Source organism: Delphinapterus leucas, chromosome 20 (genome assembly GCF_059928025.1).
Source record: "Delphinapterus leucas isolate spDelLeu-1000000601 "Yukka" chromosome 20, BTC_Dleu_Yukka2, whole genome shotgun sequence".
In the NCBI taxonomy this organism is placed as follows: domain Eukaryota; kingdom Metazoa; phylum Chordata; class Mammalia; order Artiodactyla; family Monodontidae; genus Delphinapterus; species Delphinapterus leucas.
This window is the reverse complement of record NC_143148.1, coordinates 46,105,002-46,128,607: the sequence shown is the minus strand read 5'-3', so window position 1 is coordinate 46,128,607 and position 23,606 is coordinate 46,105,002. Positions and strand designations below refer to the sequence as shown.

Here is a 23,606-nt window from a genome sequence, read left to right as displayed (position 1 = left end):
AATACAGTCTGCTTTTCAGTTCCTGTTTCCTTCTCAGCATTCTGACTTCTGAGAACTGTGGAAGGTGACAGTGGAGAGGGACATAGAGATGATTAACCCCCTTTTTTATTGTTGGTGAGGGGACTAAGGCCCAAAGAGGTCAAGTGGTATTGCCCAAGGTCACATGGATGCAGATTCGGGACTTGGGGTCTTTCTGCACATATCCAGTGAAAAAGCCAGCCCTGGTTCCTGGCTGACTCCTCTCCCTGGGGCCCAAGCTCCAGCCAGGGGGACGTGGGATGACTTACTCCTTTTCAGCAGTCAGCTTGGCGATATATTTGACCTGTTCACGGAGCTTGTTTCCTAGTTTCTCATTGGCGATCCTGCAATAAAATTCACAGAAGAAAAGAGTACGCCAGACCCCTGTGGGTAAGAGCGTGAGCTGGCTGAAAAGGACACTGGGTGTTCTTGGCAAGGCCTCTTCGGGGCCCAGACCCCCCGCTCATCCCCCCGTCCCCGGAGCTAGAGCCCTCCTAGCAGCTGGCAATTACGAGGACCCTCTACACTCCCATGCAAAATCACTGTGATCCCAAGTGAGTTCACGGGATCCAGGCAGTGAAGCCCGACACCAGGCTGGGAAGAGGAAATCTGACCCACAGGAGCATCCCTTCTGTCTGGAAGCTGCTCCATTTCCAAGTGGGCGGGGCTTTCTGAACCCGCCTGAAGGGTTGCGGCCCCTTCATCTTATTCCCAGCATCTGGGTGTGGGCTGAGACTGGATCAGTTTCCCTGGAGGGCTGTGGGTGTGTGTGTGTGTGTGTATGACACTCTTCTCTGGCACAGGTGTGATTCCAGCCCTTGGAAGCCTGCCTTACTGTTTTCTTCCACACTTACTTCTGCTCTTTTGCCCGCTGCTCCATGTTGGACATAATCTGATCATTCTCTCGGTGCAGTCTGCAGGTGTCTTTGGGCGCAGACCGCTGGGGCAGGCAACAGGACTTTGGTACAAGAAGTAAATGAGATAGTAAGGGGGTGGGAGCACAGGCCTGTCACCTCCCTTCTCCCAAATCAGGTCTCCTCTCTTCCTGGGAGAAGAAACATTGACTCTGCTGTCCAACCCTGAGGCCAGAGTTGGAATTGCCATTGCAGGCCTCCACCTCCAGCAGTGCATTATCACCAAGGTGACATTTGTGAGCAGACGCCACTTATAGTAGAGACAAAGTAGGTTTGTACATTTACAATAATGATTTTCAGGCCAAAGGTAGCACAGTGACCTATTCTAAAACAGCAATACATTAAGCCTTTTTAAAAACAGATGAAAGAAAAAATATCTGGTGGAAAGGGAGGACTATTTTTCTAATTTGGGCAAAGGCCCTGTGGCCACCCCAAGGATATCCGGGAGCCCCCTGCTACAAACTTCACTGCTCAGAGAGCTGGACGTGTACAAAGAGCTCTTAGCCGATTCTACTGCAGGGTAATTGAAAGTGTCAGGAGGGGCTCTGGAGGGTGACTGAGCCGTGGATTATCTAAGTCGGGGCTGCTGGTGTACCTGACATGGAGATGGCATTCTCTCTCCTCTGGATTGGGACCTTTGCTCTGTTCAATATCTCTATCAACAAAGTCACGGGAAGATGGTTGGGTCGAGACAGCCGTTGTGGGCCTGGAACACCCAGACCCTGCTTTGTACTGAATAGAGGGGGTGTCCTTTCCTTGCTCCCAGGCACCCCCACCCCCACCAAAGGGTGTCTGTCATGCAGGCGGTCGTGGGGTGTTCTGGGGCAGTGGGAGGAAGCGGCTGGGAGTTGAGGAGTGCCCACCTTCGTCCCGTCCGCGAGGAGGCTCTCTTTCAGGGCGCGCATTTCCTCCCGGAACGCCCTGAGCTGCTCCTCTTTAGCGGCCAGCACCTCGAGGTCCCGCTGGTGCTGCTTCTGCCACTGCAGCACCTGGTTGCTCATGTCCTCCAGCTTTTTGTCGAAGGCCTGCACCTGCTCGGTAGCGCACAGTGAGGAGGGAGACCCCAGCTTGCCACCCTGACCCTGGAGGACCCAGGACAAGGCGGGAGGGCGCTTTCTCTGGGAGGTTCATGAGGGAGTGTTTTGTTTCCAGCGGCCAGCAGAGGGCGCCCCTGCTCTGATAGTTGCCGCCTTCTTGAAGCTCCCAGAGCCCAGCAAAAGGGAGGGCACCTGTTAGCCGAAGGGACTGGCTCAGTGCGAAGTACACAGCTGTGGGGCAAGAAGAGGCCTTGGGGCCCTGGGCAGGAGGGCAGCCGGGGCCCCTGGCCGCTCCTCACCTCTAGCTCACTCTGCTGCTGGAAGCCCTGCAGTTTTTTTAACTCCACATTCAGCTTTTTCATCCTCTCCTCGTAAGCAATGACTTCCTCTTCCAGCTGAATCTTCCTGTCTTGGGCCTGTGTCAGACTTCGGTGAAGACTCTTTGTCTCTGAGGTCGAATGATTGAGCTTTGGTAAAGACAAAGGGTTGGGGGGAGAACGGCTGTCATTGCGCTTGGGCCTCTCTGCTGAGTCCTGAATGGAGAAGGGTTCCACCAGTCCCACAGCCCCTACTCTCTTCTGCCCAGGGGGGCACAGACACACCTGGTCCTGGTCACCTCGCCTAGAGTCCCAGGGAGGGGTGAGAAGTGACAACGGTCAGTCTTCTGCATCTCCCCTGCCCCTCTCCCGTTTCCTCATCAGCCAGGCATGATTAGCACAGGGATGCGGCATGAATTTCCCTGAAAAATCCAGGTCTTGGGAAAACCTTGCCCCTGGGTCACCCATGGGCAGAAAGACTTGTTAGATTTGGCCTCTATCCCCCTCTTCCCCAAAGCCTCACTAAGGAGAAGCAGGCCTTCTCTGGACAGACATCCCAGCCAATGCAAGGGTTTGCAGATGGCCTTGGTGACAGCCAGTTATGCAGGAAATTGACTCCTTCACCTTTCATGCTGCTGGGATAACTTGGGTATTAAACAGCCCTGGAGATGAGAGGGTGTAGCCCACCTTATCCAGGGCCTGTGTTAGGTCGTCTTGGCAGGAGGCTGACTTCCGGCATACCTCCTCATAGACTTCTTTACTGACCGTGGTCTGGAGGTATTGCTTCTCTTTCGCTGCAGCCTTGTCCAGCTGAATCTGCAGACTCGCCATGGTCTCCTTCTGAAGGGTTATCTTGAGGGAGGGGGAACATAACTGTCAAGGTTCATGGCCGTGGAGGCATCCTCTGTGTCCACAGATGGACAGGCACAGGGCTCTCTCCTCCCTGCACTAACTACCTGCCCAGCAGGCTGTGATAATGCCCACTTCCCCTCACTGTTGGAAGAGGAAGAGCTGCCTTTCCAGGTTCTTCTGCACCCCTCTCCCACAATTCCTTTCTAGATAGCATGTCTTCCCAATACAAGGAGTACTGGAAGTACTGGGCCATGATGTGTCAAATACACGAAAAGTCCCTTTCACAGACTCCGCAGCCTTTGACGTGTGCCAGCCAAGCATGGGTCCTACATTTGTAACTGGATGGTTTCTGTTAATAGTTAACTGTCTCATGGTTAGGGTTAGGATTAGTGTTAACCTGGAATCCAATTCTAGGTTAGGAAATATGATGCAACATTTCAGTGGTATGCATTATGCCTCAACTCCTGACATAATCCACTAGACCTGATGCACCATGAAAGCAGGACTGTGTGTGCTTTCTTCATTGCTGTATCCCCACTACCTGTAGCTCAGAGCATGGCATATAATAGGTGTTCACTAAATATACTAAATGATTTATTTGGACTGAATGAAATAGTGCATTGGGCAATACTAGGGATGAATTGGACATATAGTTCTGACAGAGTGTGTTTAAAATTGAAATATGGACTATTGATGAAAGGAAATGCAGTTTAGAATGCAAAACTAAGCCTGTTTCTAATGGCTGTTTCCATTGATTCAAAAAGTCTGTTATATGTGGGGCATGCTTTTAAAAAATTGAACATGCTTACACACACGTAAACTCCTCCAGCCTCTGGATTCCCATCAAAGGAATTCTGAAATTGGTGTTTCTAGTTGCACACTTACATAACTCCCTTTCTTTTGGCAAATGTGATAACAGGCCTATATTAAATACTTAGGCAGTATTCCTTATGTTGAAAGCAGTTCCTTGGGGATTTGAGTGATTCAGGCCTCAACCCTGGATCAAACTAGAGGAGAGATTTATATCTCTGAGTGACAAAACTCCAGAAACATCAGTGCCCCAGACCTCTGCTGTTTAATATGGCAGCCACTAGCCACATGAGGCTATTTACATTTCAATAAAACTAAAGTTAAACTTATAAGTTCAGTCCCTTCGTCACACTAAGCCATATTTCGAGCACTCAGTAGCCACATGCGGCCAGTGCGTATAGCATCAGGTAACTCACTTTAGAGCTCTTCCATCATCACAGGGAGTTCTATCGCGTAGTGCTATTCTTACACTCAGAATGGTCCTAGTGGTTTAAGATGAACTCTTTATTGTGAAGGAATCAGAGCTGCTTGGTCTCTCATTTATGATTCAAGAGACTACCCAATCAAGATGCTGTATTTTTTTCTTGTCCAGAAATATGGAATGGGTTCATTTGGGGCAAGTATTGCCATTCAGGGTGAAGGGAAAGAGGTCAGGTGGAAGAGCCAGATGGTCCGGGTTCAAGTATTGCTCCATCCCATCACTTACCAATCAGTCAGCCTGAGCCTCAGCCTTTCTCTCCTCTGTAAACCAGCAGGTGGAAGGCATGCCAAGGGCGTAAGTAGACAGTCAGTGAACGACTGAATGTGAGCGCAGTGCCTCACATACATTAGACGCCATTTACTCCTTTGTCTTTATTCGTGTAATGAAACATAACCATGTCCCCTTTCATCCCATTTTTGTGCTTTGGGACTATTTTTGGAAGTGTTCCCTAGCAAATTGCCCCAGACAATGGGCTCACTCAACTCTGGTCTAAAATGCAGCTCTGGAAGCCTTGATGCCAAAGCCCAGGTGGTTTGGGGCTCCACCAGATATTAAATAAGACCTTCTACATGTGGAAGAAATACTTCTCGGCCAGCAAGTGGGTGACATTTCAGGAGGGAAGTGGGGGCTCCGGTGCCCCAGAATGCACATGGGCTGGGCAGTTAGTGGCATTTCTGTGATGGAGGAGAGCTAGGTGCCAACTTCAGGTCAAGGGTCATAGGGTTCAAATTTCTCACCCCCTTGGGGTTTCTGTCTACTCACCTTACGAGTCAGCTCCTGGTTGATTTGCTGGGTGCTGTTTTGTTTGCAGAGAGAGGAATCCAGTTGCACAGAACATTGCTTTAACTGTGATTTGAGATTATCATTTTCCTCCTCCAACTTTCTCAAATTCTCCTTTGACTGCTCCCCAATTAAGGAAACAAAGCCCAGATAGAGGTGTTATCTTAGACTCCTGCAGAAGCCCCTCCTTCTGCCCTCACACACAGCTCCACTTTGCACCCCATGTATCTCAGGCCTTCTCTGCCCTCCTCACTTGTCTTTCTCACCCTCCCTCCCTTCTCTCCTGAAGTCTGAGCACCCTCAGCCTCTGTATCCCACCAGGCCCAGCTGGGCTCGGGTCTGGCCTTGGATTCTTAATCCCGAGGCTTCCCAGATTCTCCTCACCATCGTTTCTTTCTTTTTTTCTTCCTGTCGGAATATATCGAGCTCTTGCTGCAGTAACTTCTCCTGCTCTTTACTCTTTTTCAACTGCTCCTGTTTCTCCTCCAGCAACCTGGTTTCCTCCTGAAGCTGTTCTTCTAGACTGCATTTGGAGGAGGCTTGCTTCCTGTTCTGAGAAAACAAACACGGGGCTGCAAGTCAGGCACCATATTTCTGCAGAGAAAACCCCCAGCCCAGACAACTGTGCACAGGGATGGCTGAAATAAATATGAGGACAGGGCTTCCCTGGTGGCGCAGTGGTTGAGAGTCTGCCTGCCGGTGCAGGGGACACGGGTTCGTTCCCCAGTCCAGGAAGATCCCACATCCCACACGCCATGGAGCGGCTGGGCCCGTAAGCCATGGCCGCTGAGCCTGTGCGTCCGGAGCCTGTGCTGTGCAATGGGAGAGGCCACAACAGTGAGAGGCCCGTGTACCGCAAAAAAAAAAAAATGAGGCCAACTCCTTGGTTATTTAGCGTGTTTAATAAAAAAGTTTCCTCTTAGGTTCAGCAACAGTTTTTCTTTGTTAAATTAGAAATACCAACTTATTTTATTTATAGATCCAGGTCCCACTTACTTACCAAGTCTTTCCACATAAAATACTCTTTGAATAAATTTTAAAAAACCTTAGAAAAGCACAAAAGGAATAACTCAAAGTTAAAAAACTTTAAATCGACTGAGAAGGATAGCTTTTGAGTCCTAGAAAAAGAAATAGTATTTTCCTTTGACTGTTTTTAAGCTTGGCCCCTGAAAATGCTTATTATTGGTTGTGGGAACTGGAGCTGCCTGGCTGGCTTAGCATTCTAAAACAAATCCTGGACAAGTAGTTTGCAATGGATTGGTGGTGGCATCTTCCCAAATAAAGAGCAATGCAATTTTTTTTTTTTTGGCCACACCGCTCAGCTTGTGGGATCTTAGTTTCCCAACCAGGGATTGACCCAGACCCTTTGCAGTGAGAGCTCGGAGTCCTAACCACTGGACGGCCAGGGAATTCCCAAGAGCAATGCATTTAATCTGAAACAGAGCAAATGCTTGAGCTGGCTGCCTACTTGCCCTCCACACCTGGTGTTGAATGTGATTTATACGATCTAGCAGGTCATTCAGTTTTACATCCTGCTCAGTCACTGTCTTCTGAAGCTGCCTCTTCTCCTTCTCTGAAATTTCAAGCTTTCTCGAGAACTCAGATAATTCTGACGTCAGCTCCGCTATCCGTTTCCTAAAGCAAAACGGCAAAAACAGGTGGATGGACTTCAGGGTCCATGTCGGTGGACTGTGGGCTGGCTGCCCGGGGCTTGCTACCCAACTCCTGGGCAGCAGCCCACAGGGTCCCAACTGGCTTACGAGGGACAGAGACTCTGTCTGGAGGGGAACCTGTGGTACCTGCTGGGCGCGAGTTCCTCCTCAGCCATTAGGGAATCCTTCTGCAGCTTCTGAAGTTCTCTCCGGAGCTCCTGGATGGTCTCTGCCTTCTGCTTCTCCAGGCAAATGCAGCTTTGCAGTTTCCTATGGCAATCCTCCAGGTTACCCTTTGCCAGAATGGCCTCTTCTTTATATTGGGCTGCTTGCTGAGCTGCAGAAGACAGGAGATAGCCCGGGGCATGTCCATGTGTGAAGGGAGTATGTGTGAAGATCAGACTCTCAAATGAGACCAGTTAAAAAGTCTGTTCCTTGGGGCTTCCCTGGTGGTGCAGTGGTTAAGAATCTGCCTGCCAATGTAGGGGACACGGGTTTGAGCCCTGGTCCGGGAAGATCCCACATGCCGTGGAGCAACTAAGCCCATGTGCCACAACTACTGAGCCCGAACTCTAGAGCCTGCAAGCCACAACTACTGAGCCTGCGTGCCACAACTACTGAGCCCGCGTGCCACAACTACTGAAGCCTACGCACCTACAGCCCGTGCTCCACAACAAGAGAAGCCACTGCAATGAGAAGCCTGCACACCACAACGAAGAGAAGCCCCCGCTTGCTGCAACCAGAGAAAGCCTGTGTGAAGCAACGAAGACCCAATGTAGCCAAAAAAACCAAAAGTCTGTTCCTTCATTCTGTGACTTACTTCAATTTCCAATCTGTCCTCATCTCTCTCTATTTCATTATCACTCCTAATGAGCTCTGATAAATTATCTGTCTTCAACTACCCAACCAGCCGTGAACTCCTTCTTGACTAAAATTAAACAAATTGGTCAAAATTGCTTGGTATCTCTTCTGCAACTCATCCTGTCATTGAAGACAAATCCTGACCCGCATGGAGTTTAGAGTCTAGTGAGGGAGCTGTAATTGGTTTACCTGACATAGAGAACACAGTAATGTTAAACTCACTGTGAACTCAGGAAGGAAGGCCAAAGCAGGGAAGTACAGTTGGAGATGGACTTATGGAGGAACAGAGGCTGAGCTGGGCCTTAGAAGAAGGAGAAGAAAGGGAATTCTCGGGGTGGAGGGCACAGTGATGGGAATGGGGAGGGCATGTGGGAAGATGATGGGGAAGATATCAGCTTAACTGGAAAGGAAAGTGGGAAGGAATGGTGAGAGGCAGAATTGAGGAAGTGGATGGACTAGAGGGGGTTTTGGAGGACGTTGAAAGCCTGAGAGAAATGTTTAGACATGATTTAGTGGGTTCTTGAGTAGGGACCTGCCATAAAGGAAAGAGTGCTTTAGGAAAATTGGAGTGGATTAGAATGGAGAAAGACTTCTGACAATATCCTTTTAGCCCACGTCCTTGCCTCCACTGGGTATGAAGGAGTAAGTTGCTTACTGGGGTTTCTCTACACCAAATATCTCCCCACTTCCGGTAGTTTCTCCTATCATTTCTACTTAAATATCACTTTTCTCTCCGTTTTTTTAAGCCTGGGATACTGGAAGAAAGATGGTGTCACTACGGAAATAATTATACACCCGGAAGAAGGGAGGAGGATTTTTTTTAATAGGGAAGAAAGTAGATTCAGCTTTGGGAATGTTGGGTTAGTGGGGAAGGTGGGTTGGTCAGGTGGAGCTAGTCTCTAAAGACAAGACTGACCAGGTGCCAAGTCAGGGCTGGGGCTCTAGGCATTGGAGTCACCTGCAGAGAAATGCAGCTACAAGGAGCAGAGGCGCTCATCAAGGAATGAGTGTAGAGAGGAGAGGAGAGGGCAGAATCTTAGAGATGGGTGACCACTGTCAGGGCAGGAGGGAAAAGAGGAAACAATGGTGAGATTTATGGAAGAACAAGGGACCTGTTGTGTCTCCAAAGCTAATAAACAACCGTTGAGGTGCGGGGGACCAACAGTGTGGACACCCAGAGAGTTAGAGGAGGGCGAGGAAGGAAGACGTGCTTTGGGCCTTCTTTTTTTTTCCAAATTGATACATCACTCACATAACATAAAATTTATCCTTTTAAAGTGTACAGTACAGTGGTTTCTAGCAGACTCACAAAGTTGTGCAACCATCAACATCTAATTCCAGGACATTTTAATCACTCAAAGGCAACCCCATTTCCAAGGCAAGAAGTTACTGGTGACTTCTGAGAAAGCACTTTTGGCAGAGGAGCAAGGACACAACCCACACTGCAAGCGAATGTGTGTGGAGACTAAAACAGGAGAGCGTTAAAAACCAGGGAAGGAAGAAGTGAATGGTGTGACAAAGGTCCAAGAGAAGGTGGTGAGGAATGTGGTGCAAAGAAGCAAGGTACAGAGCCTTGTGCTCTCCGTGGTGAGGAAAGGAGAGGGCCTTCAGCTGAGACTGCAGAGAAAACTGTGGGCGTGTGAGAGCAGCGGTCCGCCTTCCCAACCCGAGCATCTGCTGTGTGATGGGGGCTTCAGAGAAAAGGTAAGGTTGGGGTGAAGGAAGGAGCTTAGAGGGCGGTCCTAACTGCTGTGAGATGAGATGAGATCATGAGGAGATCGGAGTGAGAAAGCGGTGAGGGAGAGGGACACGGCCATTTGGGGAAAGGAGGGGGCTGCTCTGGCCCTGTGGGCTGGAGTGTGTGGGGACAGTGCTTGCCCGGGGGCCTCACCAGCCAGCCTGTGCTGCTGTTTGGCATCTTCGAGACAGTCCTTCAGCTTCTTGATCTCAGCTCCCAGGTGCCCATACTCGGCCTTGCACTTATCCCGTCTCTCCTCCTGGATGGCAATTTCGAGTTCACTTGTCATGCATTGCTGCTTCTCCAACTCCATCTCCTTTTTTACGAGGGTGTTCTTAACCTGCGCTAGGTCCTTCTCTAGCTCATGCAGCATCTCATCTTTCTCCTGGAGGAGCTGAGGGAAGCAAAGTGTTAATGCTGATAGAGGCCTGAGCAGTGGCAGGGCGAAGTCAGTTAGAGATTGTCTTGAGCCCTCTTCCAGCCACCATCTTCTCTCGCCTGGATGTTGCAATAGCCTCCACCTGGGCTCCCTGCCTCCCTGTAGCAGTCAGAGTTGGGCTTTTACAAATGCGAGTCAGATCTTGTTATGTCTCTGTTCAAAACCTCTACTGGGTCCATCTCAGTTAGAAAAAGGCCAAAGTCCTTACAACGACGTCCCGGGACGCTCATGATCTGGTACTTGGCTACCTGTCTGACCTCACCTCTTGCCGCCCCACCCTCTCTGCTTCCGAGCTGACTCCCACCTGAGGGCACTTGCCCTTGATGTTGCCTCTGCCTGGAATATTCTTCAAGACTTTGGCCTGGGTGGCCCCCTTACTTCATTCAAATGTCTGCCCAAATGTCACCTTATCAAAGAGGCCTTCCCCGACCACTCTGGGGAAAACAGCCACCAAGCTGTGTTAGGAATTCATTAGTACCTAACATTTTATTGTATATTAGTTTTATTTGTTTGTCTCTAAAGACTGAAATGTAAGCTCCATGAAAATAGGGATGGCACATGTTTTATTATATTCTTCATGCCTAGAAGAGTGCTTGGCATATAATAGGAGCTCAAAAATATCTGTTGAATGAATATATGAGTGACTCGAAGCTGCTTATCCAGACTCCTTGCTGCTTCTTCAACATCTCTCCAAATACCTCTATTTTGACTGGTGAATCACCTCCAGACCTTGAAATAGGAAGTTTGAATGACCAGCCACTCAAATCAATTGGATTATTTCTACTAGCTCTGGTAAAAGTTTACAGTTGAAACAGTACTGACTACAAAAACTTGCGCTGGTTTCAGAGTCTTTCTGCCCTTGGTTCCTGTCTTACGCTTTTCTAGGAGCTTGATTTACGTTGGTAACTACAGACCTTCTAGGGCATAGTTCCACTAATATTTTCAAACTGCCTGGTTTGCATATTTGTAATTAAAGGATTGAAATTCACATGAAATTGTGAATAAGGCTACACATTATTTTATAGCGTTTCTTTCTACTCTTAGGCATAAACAAAAGCATAAGGGAATAATACGGGCGTGTCCCAAACTCACTATTGCAGGGCTGGGGAAGAACCCCCTTCTTACAGAGTCCACATCTCTATTAAGGCTCCTGATGTTTTATTTATTTATTACGTGCCATGAGAAATTCCAAGGAAGAGCTCAGAATTGCCCCTGGGCCTGAAGCACCGCAGTCTCACTGCGCATGTGTGGGTGCTCCCCAAGCAATCACAGCGAGTGCGGGGCCACAGAACCCGCCCCTGCCGAGGCCTGGCCTCACAGGGCCCTGCTGGCAGTTCCAACCACGGAGCTCCTCGCCTTACCTTGTCTTTCTTCAAACCGAGCTTCTGGGTCTCAGTGAACTGCACCTGCAGCTCCTGCAGTCGCCGTTGCAGGATGACGACCTCCTTGTCCTTCCTCTCCACGCGGGCAGATGTCTCTTCCCGCAGCCTGTGCAGGTCCAGCTCCAGCTTCAACATGTCTGCAGCGGGACAAGACAGAGTGCTTCTTGCTCAGAGTGGGGCTCCGGCTTCCTTGGCTGCCTACCCTCTGCCGCAGCCCGCTGGCCCATGGTTTACCCTCCATGATGCTTTTCTTCTGTTCCGACACGGCTTCTAGCTCCGTGCGCAAATCCTTCACGAGGTTCTGGTACTCCTCCACGTGCGAGCACTGGCTGTCTTTCTGCTCCTGCAGGTGCTTCAGTATCTGGGCAGATGGAAGAGCAGGGCAGGGTGAGGACATGGGGGAAGAAAGCTTTATAGAATTCTGAGTGTCCAGAACAGGCAAATCTGTAGGGACGGAAAGTAGAACAGTGGTTGCCAGGGTTTGCGGGAGGGAGGATGGTGGGGGTGACTGCTCGTGGATATGGGTTTCTTTTTGGAGTGATGAAAATGTTCTGGAATTAGTGGTGCTGTTGCCTAACTTTGTGAATACACTAAAAACCAATGATTGTACACTTTATTTTTATTTTATTTTTTTAAACATCTTTATTGGAGTAAAATTGCTTTACAATGGTGTGTTAGTTTCTGCTTTATAACACAGTGAATCAGTTATACATATACATATGTCCCCATATCTCCTCCCTCTTGCATCTCCCTCCCTCCCATCCTCCCTATCCCACCCCTCTAGGTAGTCACAAAGCACCGAGCTGATCTCCCTGTGCTATGCGGCTGCTTCCCACTAGCTATCTATTTTACGTTTGGTAGTGTATATATGTCCATGCCACTCTCTCACTTCGTCCCAGCTTACCCTTCCCCCTCCCCGTGTCCTCAAGTCCATTCTGATTGTACACTTTAAATGGTGAGTTTTCTGGTATGTCAATTATATCTCAATTTAAAAAAGTAAAAAGAGAGTTAAAAAAGAAAGGACATGGCAGACTTCTTCTCATGCTCACACGGAATGGAATGTGCACAAAAGGAGCCACCTCTTCCTCCCTGTAACACTCAGTGTCATTGATAAGACACCTACTGTGTGCCAGGCACTGTGTGCACTGTAGGTGCTGCAAACGACACAGATACCAATTCTTAACCCCAGGGAGCTGACCTTCTGGTGGGATGAGACAGACAAAGAGCGTAAAGTAGTGACTTACAGAAAGCAAAAGTTGATAAGTGCTATGGAAGAAACAGAACAGCAAAAGGGGAATGGAGATGTATGGGGCAGGCAGGGGCGAGGCTGTGGGTTACAGTTTTAAATAGGATAGATGGGTTGGCCTCACTGAGAAGGTGGCCTCTGAGCAGGCACTTGCTGGAGGTGAGGGCGTGAGCCATGTTGAGGTATCTGAGGGACAAGCTCTGCAGATGGGGGAGTGGGCAGTGCTAGCTGATGACAAGGCCCTGGGGGCAGAACATGCAGGAGGCCATGTGGTTAGAGTGGAGTGAGTGATGGGGAGAGAAGGAGGAGGAGAGGAGGTGAGGAAGTTAGGGGGCAGTCACATCACAGAGGGCTCTTAGTCCCTCCCTCAGCAAGAACTTTGGCTTCTACCCTGAAGGAGAGGGGAAGGGGCTGTAACCAGAGAAGGCAGGAAGGAACATGTACACATGGCCAAGAAGGAACAATTAGTTGTCTGGGCATCAGGGGATGCTGGGGAGATAGTTATGTGATTTTACAGTTGACAATGAAGGAGGGTTGCAGCATGAAGACAGAGGGGGACAGCTGGAGAAATGCAGGGCAATCACCGTCTGACCTGGGTGTGGGCCCTACAGCGACTCAAAGGCCCAGTGTGTGCCAGGCCAGCTGAGGGAGGAGAGGACGGCTGGCACTAACTGTGATGTGGGTAGTTCTAGCCTGAATAGAATGTTCAAATAATGTGAAGGCTTTGGGTAGGATGTAGAAAATGGTGGGTGAAAGTGGATTCTGTTTCTTGAGGAAGTCTGTATAATTTTAAAAAATGGAGTATTAAAGAAGAATTTGTGTTTAGTAGATACAGTTTCAGTTTTGCAAGATGAAAAAGTTCTAGAGATTTATTGCACAACAATGAGAATATACTTAACACAACTAACTGTACATTTAAAAATGGTTAAGATGGTCAATTTAATGTTATGTGTTTTTCACCACTATAAAAAATTAAAAAGCGAGGGAGAAATAAAGACATTTCTCAGACAAAAAGAAACAAACATGGAGTGTATGAGATCTTGCTGTAGGTCAGGATGTGAATAACATGGGACTGACTTTTAAAATAAATATCGACAGATGTACAAGGAAGAGCTCCAAAGTTCATCCAAACCTTGTGGGATCAGAAAGTCCTGGAAAAAGAAGCATCTCCACTCCCCAGCTAGAGGATCCCTTGGAGAGCTGATGTGTTGACTCTCTCTGCCACTCCGCTTTGCCACTATTTCAGCATCAGCATGGCCTCGTATGGCTGGCTTTGCCTTGTACCTCGAGTTCAGGCATGACTGACTTCAGACCTCCTAGAAGGGACCCTAACCGAGTTTTCACTGTCATATTTGTTGGTCAAATCGTGCCATTTGTTTACATGGTTTAAATGCTTATTCATTATTAGAATCAACTTTTGAGATGGCTTTGAATTTTGAAAACATAAGAGTTTTTTTAAAAGGGAGTGGATTTGAATTAATAATCTTCCCTAAATTTGTTGCTTTTCAACTCCAGCCAGAAACTAGAAGGCTGGATGGTTCTTTTGAAGCTAGCAAGCCAAAAGGAGCCTCTGTCTTGTTTAGATGTACCATTGGATGTGAGTTAAGAGACAGGTGCAATTCCAAAATTCAATTCCAAAATCTAATCATGCCAGACACACTCCTTGGGGGCTTGGCATACATTATACACACTATCCTTGTGGCAGGGCTAACCAAAGTGACACAAATATAAAATAAAATATAAAATGTAGTATAAAAATTTTAATAAGTAGGAGAACCCAGAATCAAACCCAACTCGGCCCAATCCTACCAGGCACACATAAGCAAAAGTTCTCCCACCTTTTTGATGTCTTCACAATCTTCTGAGGAGCTAGAGGGATGTCGGTGGGTGGCTGTATAGGAAGCAAAGTCTGCCTGTAATTTTATCAAAGCCTCTTCACGCTCCAGAACCTGCAACCCAGCACAAGTCAGTTATGCTGGACGATCAATGCAACTGGCTTATTACTAGTGCTATTTTTGCAGGGTGTTCCTTTTTCAGCCCAAGTTTGTTGCAGCATTATATAATTCATATTATATAAACTAAGGAGAAGGAATTATGTTCTCAATCTTATATCAAGGTTCACTAAGGCATAGACAGTGATTTGTCTCAAGTCCGTCAATGGCCACATTTTGGACTCCCTCTTGATCCTCTGTGCAGTCCAGTTTATGAGGCAGAAGAAGATTCTTTGGAGGCTGTGATGGAAAGACGTACTGAATCTCTCAGAAGATAGGATTCAAAGTTCAAGAAATAAAGAAGGAAGTTTCTTTTGGAGTGGGTGAATGTGTACATGTTTTTTAAAATTAAAAAAAATATGAAACTTTTGTTCTTGTTTGTTGAAAATAATTCAAATAGAACCCAAGCATTGAAAATAAGAAGTGAGACTCTCCTATCCACTTATTCTCCCCTCTCTCACTTCTACTAAGGGGGAGGGGGCACTATTGGCAATTTACAGTATATACTTCTCTACTGCGATCAAAGACTTTAAAAAACAAAAGTGGGATTGAACTATACATAAGATTCTGCAACTTTTTCTCAACAGTGTATCGCAAATACCTTCCATGCAGCCCTTACAGATCTGCTTAATCTTTTCCCTTGGCTGTGTATTATTCCATAATATGGATAGCTCTTTAATCATTCCTCTTAATCTCTTTAACTATTTCCCTACTGATGGACACCCTGGTTGTTGTGTGAGATTTTAAGTCTCTTTAGAATCTCAAACTTAGTGTGGGTTGGGGGATGCATACCATGGAGAATATGAACAAGAGGCAGGGACATGAATATGTAAGACATTTGAGGAGTACTGGAAAAGAGATTACTTTAGGTGACTCTTTTCCCCTCCTCTCTTTCCTCATGGCTTTATTTTGGGTCTCTTGGGAAAATGTTCTAGAAGGAGACACTTACCAAAGCGTTACTGCAGGCTAGCTTATTTCGAAGTTCCTTTATTAGATCATCCTGTTCAGAGACCTTCTGCCAGACTTCAGATAGTCGTTTCAGGGTCTCCTGATGCTCTTGAATCATGCAGGGAGAAGTGTATATATGCACCTTTGAATGATCACCATTACTCTTGGGCTCCTGGGATATTTAAAAATAATAGGTTGATTTTGTTCATAATTTTTGAGTCAATTTCAGAATGCCATGAACATGGAAGATCTCTAGACCTGTATTCTAAAAGTTTATATTCATATATGTGAATCAGAGCTTCCTTAACAAAAGAAAAAAATTAAGTGCACACACGGTAAAAAGTTCAAAGCGTTCACAAGAGAATACACTGAAAAGTCAGTCTTGACCCTCCGTGACACAGGTCCCCTTTTCCATGACGGTCTGTGTTACCAGTTTTTTTGTATATCCTTCTGGGGATAATTTATGCATATTTATATATGCGTATATGTATAAGTATATAACCCCCTACTCTTCCCCCACCAAATGAAAGGCTTCTGCACACTATTCTAAACATTGTGTTTTCACTTGGCAACTTATTTAGGATATTTTCCATATTGCTGTTTGTGGATCTATCTTACTCTTCTTTTAAAATTAATTTCAAACTGCACGAGTAATACACACACACATATATATGTAATCTTTCTAAAACATTGTAATATTACAGGCAAGTCTAAATTTCTCTTTGACCACCACCTCTAATCCCATACTTGCTGCATTCTCCAGAGATGACAATTTGTGCATATCCTTCTAGAACTTTATACATTTACATACATATAAATGAATATTGTAGAATACATATATTATTTTGTCTTTTTGAAACATTTTTTTTCTCAACAAGATGCCTTAGAAATTTATCCATGTTAGTACATGTGCTTTTATCTTGCTCTTTTAAATTGCTTTTAAAGATGTTTATCCAGTCTTCTATTGATGGGAATATATGTTGCTTCCAAGTTTTTTCTAAAACGAAGCTGAAATGAATATTTTTGCACATAAATCTTTGAGTACCTATTCTAGTTTACGTGTAGATTAAATTTGTAGAAGTAGTAATCTATTTAAATTGGATCTATTTAAAACTTTGATATTGCACAATTGTCCTTCAAAGAAAACATACCAATTGACACTCGTCACCATGAATATGGCTGTTTTCCTAGAAGTGCGTTTTTTAAAAAAATGTCTTTCTCTAGATCATCTGAAATCATGCATGAAGGTTACTACCTGTTCACTGGTCTGCACTAATAATGGGGTGGACTGATGCAGACAGGCGAAAAAACCCAAAAAGTCCTAGCTTGGATGGTAGATACTTTCTCCGTTAAACTGTCTCCCTAACTGGGCTTTTTCAGGCAAAGTTAGAAATAGTTCATGTTCACTGAGCATGAAAGCTGCCCATGAGTGTATAAATAATTCAGTGTCTATGTGGAAAAAGGAATGGAAAACAATAAAAAAGTTAAGAAACAGTAAGATGATACACTCTTATTATGTATATATAAAAAATATATATGTATGTGTGCATTATATATATATGTATATTCCAGGTGGACTAAAGCTAAAAACATAAAAATACAAAATTATAAAAGTGCTAGGGCTTCCCTGGTGGCGCAGTGGTTAAGAATCTGCCTACCAACTCAGGGGACACGGGTTCGAGCCCTGGTCCAGGAAGATCCCACATGCTGTGGATCAACTAAGCCCACGTGCCACAACTACTGAGCCTGCACTCTAGAGCCCACGTGCCACAACTACTGAGCCCACGTGCCACAACTACTGAGACCACATGCCTAGAGCCCGTGCTCCGCAACAAGGGAAGCCACCGCAATGAGAAGCCCGCGCACCACAACGAAGAGTAGCCCCCGGTCACCGCAACTAGAGAAAAGCCCACGCACAGCAACGAAGACCCAACACAGCTAAAAAATAAATAAATAAAATAAATAAATTTTTAAAAAGTGCTAAAAGACAATATAAGATAAACTTTTGCAATTTTGAGGGTAATGAAGGCCTTCCTAAACAAGACATAAAACCTAGAATCTATAAAGAAGAGCTAAGAGATTTAACTTCATAAAAATTCAAAAGTTTTGTATGTTGAAAAATACCATTCATAAGAGAAAATGAAAAGTTACAAACTGGGAGAAAATATTTATAACTTATATAATGAAGCATTATTACCTGTAATATATTAAGAACCTCCTATAAGTCAACACAAAAAAGACTAACAACCCAATAAATAATTGGTTAAGGATTTAAAAGCAATTCGTAAAACAGAAATCCACAGGACCGATACACTTATGAACAGGCTCATTACTTCATTCACAAGGTGGGAGCTGTGATGGGCCTCCCAGATCCCCTTCAGCAGTGAAGGACTTACTCCTCCAGGTGCTGGGGGCGATGCCCTAAGATAGCCTCAGCTGTCAGCCCTCTTGGGGATTGCCTGGGCTGAAGAAAACTTTTGCCCAAGGTCATGTCTCTCCCTAGGAAGACAGCTTACATCCAATCACTGATCAACATGGAGCTATAAAGGCCAGCTCCCTTCTCCCCAATTTAGAATAGCTCTAAAGGTCCTTCCAGCCCCAGAGCTCTCCATGAGGTTGGCTGAGGCCTTTGCTGGGACCATCAGAGCCCAGCTTCTCCATCTGCCCAACCCTGCTTCCTTCCCCTTCACAGGTGTTGATGCCAAGAGCTTTCTCTAAAAACGTCCTGTATACCAGTCTGTCTCAGAGTCTGCTTCCTGGGGAACCCAACCCACAGCTATTAGAACTAAAGGAAATAAAAATTGAGAAAATGAGAAAATCTATTTTTTTTCCCCATGCATCAGTTTAGCACAACTTAAAAAGACTGAAAACATACCCTGTGAGTGTAGGGAAATTATTGTTGGTAAAAGTGTAAACTGGTAGAACCTTTTTGGTGTTCAATTTAGAAGTATCTTTAAACATTAAAAATAAGCATTTCCTTTAACCCAGCAAAATCCCACTTCAGGAATTAACCCCGTAGAGATAAAGATGTTCATTTACAGCTTGTTTGTAGTAGACAAACAGGTCAGTAGATGGTACAGGGTACAGTCATACTACAGAATACAAGGTAGTAACTAGAAGAAACCATCAAGATATACATTTAGAAAGCAAAGTGTAGAACCATATTTATAAAATGATTCATTTATGTAAAAAGAAAACTCTAATTTTTTACATAGCAATAGGATGGGGAAGACTGCCAGAACATTTCGGGTGATTGCCTAGGGGGAGAAGAGTGGGGTGGAGAAGGCTGAAGGTAGACTTTTACATTTAATCTCCATAATTCTGTCTAGAGAGCCTATATTGTTGTATTACTTGTGTAATTTTAAAAAGCAATTGAAAGAAAAAAGAAACAAGTTCAGTCACTTCTTTGCTATGTTTTGTGGCTTTCTCCTCCTATTTGATCCTGAAGCTATGGTTTCCATGAGTCCTGTGACCTGGAATAGCCCCCTGCCGGACCCCCATGGCAACATGGAAGATTTGAGAGCTCATTTGGTAATTCACTTTCTGCCTTATTTGAAGTTGTGGCTCCTTAAATTAATTAAGGAGTTTTAAAATTCCTAAGGAGCAATCTTACAGGAGATGTGAAGGCTGGAAGTTCAAAACTGAGGGCTACAAAATTCAAGGGAAGGAATGACAACTGGTTGAAGGTTTGGGTTTCTGGCAGAGAGGCTGGGACTGTTACAGGGACCAGCTGGGAGCTCCTGGTCTGAGTGGTCTGGTTTAAGTCCTACCTGACTGACGATCCTGCTGAGCTCCCCCTCCAACATCTTCACTTGGCACTCCAGTAACTCGATGCTGCTCAGGGAAGTCTGGTATTTATCCCTGTAGAGGTTTAAGCTCCTTTCTAGGGAGAGGATTTTGTCCCTGGCCAAGGCGAGTTGCTCCTGGGCCAAATGGAGCTTCTCCCCTGTGTTCTCATTATGATTTCCCATTTCTTCCTCATAGAGAATCACCTGTTGGTGTAGGAAAAAACAACAACACTGAACCCATAGAAGCATCTAACGAGGAAAGGATATTGCTATAAGACCACATGCAGAGGAGTCTCATATCTTAACTAGAAACCCAGATGCAAAGAACAGGCCCAGCTCAGACCTAAAAACTACAATACATAAAATCAGAATGTTAATGATTAGAAATTTTTTTTTAAAGTTTGTCCTGTTTAGATGGTAAGCTTCTTAAAGGCAGGGACCATATCTATTTCTCATTCTGTCTGGTATGTAGTTAATTCAATAAAGACTTGTTAGTTGATTAATAAGAATGAATGTATAGCTCCATTTTTTAAGGGCTTAAAATGCCAGTATTCTTTCTTTCCTATGTATTCTCTAGAGGTCTAATTTAGAAAATGTGGAGCCCCTCGTGCACACAGGCCCATGTCAGCAAAGTTCCCTAGAGATAGTGGGGGAACATGACCCGAAGTTCCTCTGGGATTTGCAGCATCCTTATTTAGGTTCTTTTTCTTCCTAATCAATTAATTAGTCAACCAACTGACAGATATTTATTGAATGCTCATGAGCACTGTTTTGGGTGCTTAGGGGTATGTATACCTATATAACATAGGCTCCTCCCTCAAAGAATTTACAAACTCTTACAAATCGGGGAGAGATATGATTTAAAATTAGCAAACAACTGTTGAGTGAGCTAAATTATATAGCTTGAATTATATGTGTTGAAAAAGTTAAGAGCAGGAGGGTCATCAGGAAGGCTTCATTTGGGTTCAAATAGTTCAGTAGAAGTCAGACAGAACACATTTTATTGGTCTAAGCTAATATATTTGCTGCCTGTTATTTGAGATTCGTCTTGGGAAAAGATCATTTAGTTTGAGGTGTTTATTTGGTAAGGAAAAGAGGAAAGGAATATTTTATATTCAAACGTTTATAACGGAAGCTCATATCCCCTTGACACTCACCATCCCTTTGCATGCTAACCCCATTCCAACCACAAGCATCTTCAACTCTTTGCCTGAGCGTTGCTCTGGCCCCAGGAGTCCACTCAAGCAGAGGAGCAAGACAAGGCAAGTGACAAGCACTGGGGAGTTTAATACCCTCAGGTGCAACTCTCAACCGATGACTGGGGTGGTTGGCTGGGATCAATCTGAGGGGTGTTCTACATTATCTCCCAGAATTCTCCAGAGGGATTGAACCCCAGTTTCCCATAGCAGTGATCCTCTTGATTTTCTTTATGGGCTTCCCGCCTTTGTTTGACTCACTTCCCTATTCTCCCACCATGCTTCCTGGGATCACCTCCTGAATTGACTAGTACTTATATTCATCTCCTTAAGATCCGTTGTTGGGAAACCCAACATTAGACAGAAGTTTGATACTTCTGTGAACAAAATATTGGGGGAACTTGGCAGAATGCCTAAAGTAATTTTTCCAAAGTTTTCCCATTTTGTGACTGCTGCTTGCCGAATCCCACACCTTGACTTTATTTGGGACAATAGTGAGCCTCACTAAAACACTGCATTTCCTTGCCTTCCTAAGAACTAGCTGTAGCCACGTGACTAATTCTCGCCAATGGCATATAAGTGAAAGTGTTGTGTGCGGCTCCTGGGAAGTGTCCTTAAAAGGGAGGAGTGTGCCTTTCTCTCCCCACCCCACCTCCCACCCGATTATTTGGAATGAAGATGTGATGGTTGGAGCTCCAGCAGCTGTCTTAGGTGAACTAGAAAATGGAAGCCTTGGGCTGATGATGGAGGTGCTGAAAGACAGAACCCTATGTATCTGATGAAACATGTAGTTACCGTAACAGTCCTAGACTACCTCTCTCTGACCTTCTTTTATATGTCATAGAAATAAACTATCTTATTTAAGACACTATTACTATGGGGTTTTCTGTTATATGCAGCCAAATAGAATCCCAACTAATTCAGGGTGACTTTATCTAGGCTGGACTCTTGTTTAAGTTAAGATGAACCAGACAGTTTTAACACAGCCCTGCATTAGCTTTATTAAACCATGGTTTATGCTCACAGGCTTTGTCCCAGATTATATTATGTAGGATAACCTTTCTTTGTTCCTTTCCCTCCCAGTCCTTTTCAGCAAATTCTTATTGGTCATAATATTTCCTTTAAAAAAAATTCCATGTTCTTTAAGGCCCTTCATAAAACCCCTGGAGTTAGTTCTTAAAACAGCACCATTCAAGATAGCCCTTGGAATTTTATCTTTAAGGGCAGAGGAAGAAAATACCAGAGGAGGCTGCCTGTCCCATTCCCTTTTTTTTTTTTTAATAAATGTATTTATTTATTTATGGCTGCGTCGGGTCTTCGTTGCTGTGCACGGGCTTTCTCTAGTTGCGGCAAGCAGGGGCTGCTCTTTGTTGCGGTGCGAGGGCTTCTCATTGCGGTGGCTTCTCTTGTTGGTGGAGCACAGGCTCTAGGCGCGTGGGCTTCAGTAGTTGTGGCATGCAGGCTCAGTAGTTATGGCTCGTGGGCTCTAGAGAGCAGGCTCAGTAGTTGTGGCTCGCGGGCTCTAGAGCGCAGGCTCAATAGTTGCGCACGGGCTTAGTTGCTCTACGGCATGTGGGACCTTCCCGGACCAGAGCTGGAACCTGTGTCCCCTGCACTGGCAGGCGGATTCTTAACCATTACGCCACGAGGGAAGTCCCTGTCCCATTCCTTTGAACCCATGGTTTTACTACTGCCAGTGCTATCACTTCCCAGCTGATTTCAGTTCTATGGCTTTGGTCTTTGGAATTTACTTGGGATTCTATAAGGATGATACTTTCTGGTTTAAAAAAAAATACTATCCTCGGACATGAATAGAAATGAATGTCCAGAATGTACTTAAGCTAAGTCTATGTGATCTAAAACTCCAGTCTGAAAAAAATGACTGATCTGGTACTGTCAGTGATTGACTCAGACTCAGTGTCTGGTTATCTTATCAACTGTGCAAGTGTCAGGAATTTATATATGACCCAAACTTGATTTTTCTAAATATGATTGACTTAATGGACCTTATACCTCCTTCATAACCCTCAGAGAACCAGAGTCTTTTGAATTTAAATTGCCATGGTAATAGAATGGAGATGACAAACCTACATGCACACCATACACATATATGTGCGTGCACACACACATGTACACACATACCACATACCCCATGTGCATTAATACTGGAGCTTTCGCCCAATTATGCCATTCTGTTTAGTTCCCTCTGTTCAGCTTAAAAAAAAATCAAGAATTAAAGAGGGAAAGTTGATAAAACCTGCTCAAGATGCTGTGAAGCTCTTCTCTAAGTCCAATGCTTGCTTTCTAGTAGCTTTGGCCTGATTTCTGTAGGTACATGGGCATATGGGACATTTCCATAGTTACTTTATTTATACCTCATCTTCTTTCATCTTGCAGTGATGGTGGAGAATAACCAGGTCGGAAGTCTCCTTCTCCAGGATGGACTGATACTGCAGGAGGGAACAGTAAGAAGTCTGCAGCTCCTCGGTGCGAAACTCCAGTTCTTGCTGAAGGGCCAGCAACTTTTTCTTGAGTTGTTGGAGTTGTCTCAGATGACGCTGTTTATTGGGCTCAAACTCCATGTGTGACTCCTCAAATGCTGACACTTGCTTCTTATTCTGTAATTGAGATCAAATATACAGAAAGGCTTTAGACTGTCACCAAGCAGGCATTCATTCTTTGATTTTTTTCATTTGTTCAACCATTCACATCCATCTATCCATCCATTTATCTTTTCATCTCCAGAGCACTTATTAAACATTTCACTCTGTTCACAATTAAACATCACTTTGCACTTTCACTCTACGGGAAGGATTTAAAAGAAGGAAAAAACCATAGTTTCTTCCTACTGTTTAGATCTACCATTCCTATTATGTAGGTCAGAAGAAAAAACATTCACATAAAGAACCTAGAGAGTAGTATAAAGATACACTCGATAATATGCTTATGTTTTGTCTTCACGTATAAAGATAACACAATTGACCTGGAAGGGAATGAATTTCTGGTCATGGTTCTTGGACTAAACTTGATTATTAAAAATGCCCAGATAAAAGGACAAACTCTTGGGGAAATAGCTTTCTGGAATGCTGGGAAACGGGAGGCAGAGATATTGCTCAGGCACATCTGGGCACTGACTCTGTCTCATTCTGAAGGCAG

At 45.1% G+C, this 23,606-nt stretch overlaps 1 protein-coding gene across 1 annotated transcript in view; it reads right to left on the bottom strand.

Annotated features, from left to right (window-relative positions):
• Window positions 1-23,606, bottom strand: part of PMFBP1 (polyamine modulated factor 1 binding protein 1) — a 42,065-nt gene that overhangs the window by 2,975 nt on the left and 15,484 nt on the right. The window contains exons 3-18 of the mRNA XM_089903281.1: window positions 22,826-23,068; window positions 19,237-19,458; window positions 15,468-15,638; window positions 14,366-14,476; window positions 11,516-11,642; window positions 11,261-11,418; window positions 9,614-9,854; window positions 7,009-7,198; window positions 6,691-6,844; window positions 5,594-5,761; window positions 5,192-5,329; window positions 2,974-3,138; window positions 2,269-2,436; window positions 1,796-1,963; window positions 873-976; window positions 288-362 (exon numbers count right to left, since the gene is read on the bottom strand). Of these exons, the coding sequence (XP_089759407.1) occupies window positions 288-362; window positions 873-976; window positions 1,796-1,963; window positions 2,269-2,436; window positions 2,974-3,138; window positions 5,192-5,329; window positions 5,594-5,761; window positions 6,691-6,844; window positions 7,009-7,198; window positions 9,614-9,854; window positions 11,261-11,418; window positions 11,516-11,642; window positions 14,366-14,476; window positions 15,468-15,638; window positions 19,237-19,458; window positions 22,826-23,068 (2,603 nt within the window). The remainder of the gene's footprint in view (window positions 1-287; window positions 363-872; window positions 977-1,795; window positions 1,964-2,268; window positions 2,437-2,973; window positions 3,139-5,191; window positions 5,330-5,593; window positions 5,762-6,690; window positions 6,845-7,008; window positions 7,199-9,613; window positions 9,855-11,260; window positions 11,419-11,515; window positions 11,643-14,365; window positions 14,477-15,467; window positions 15,639-19,236; window positions 19,459-22,825; window positions 23,069-23,606) is intronic.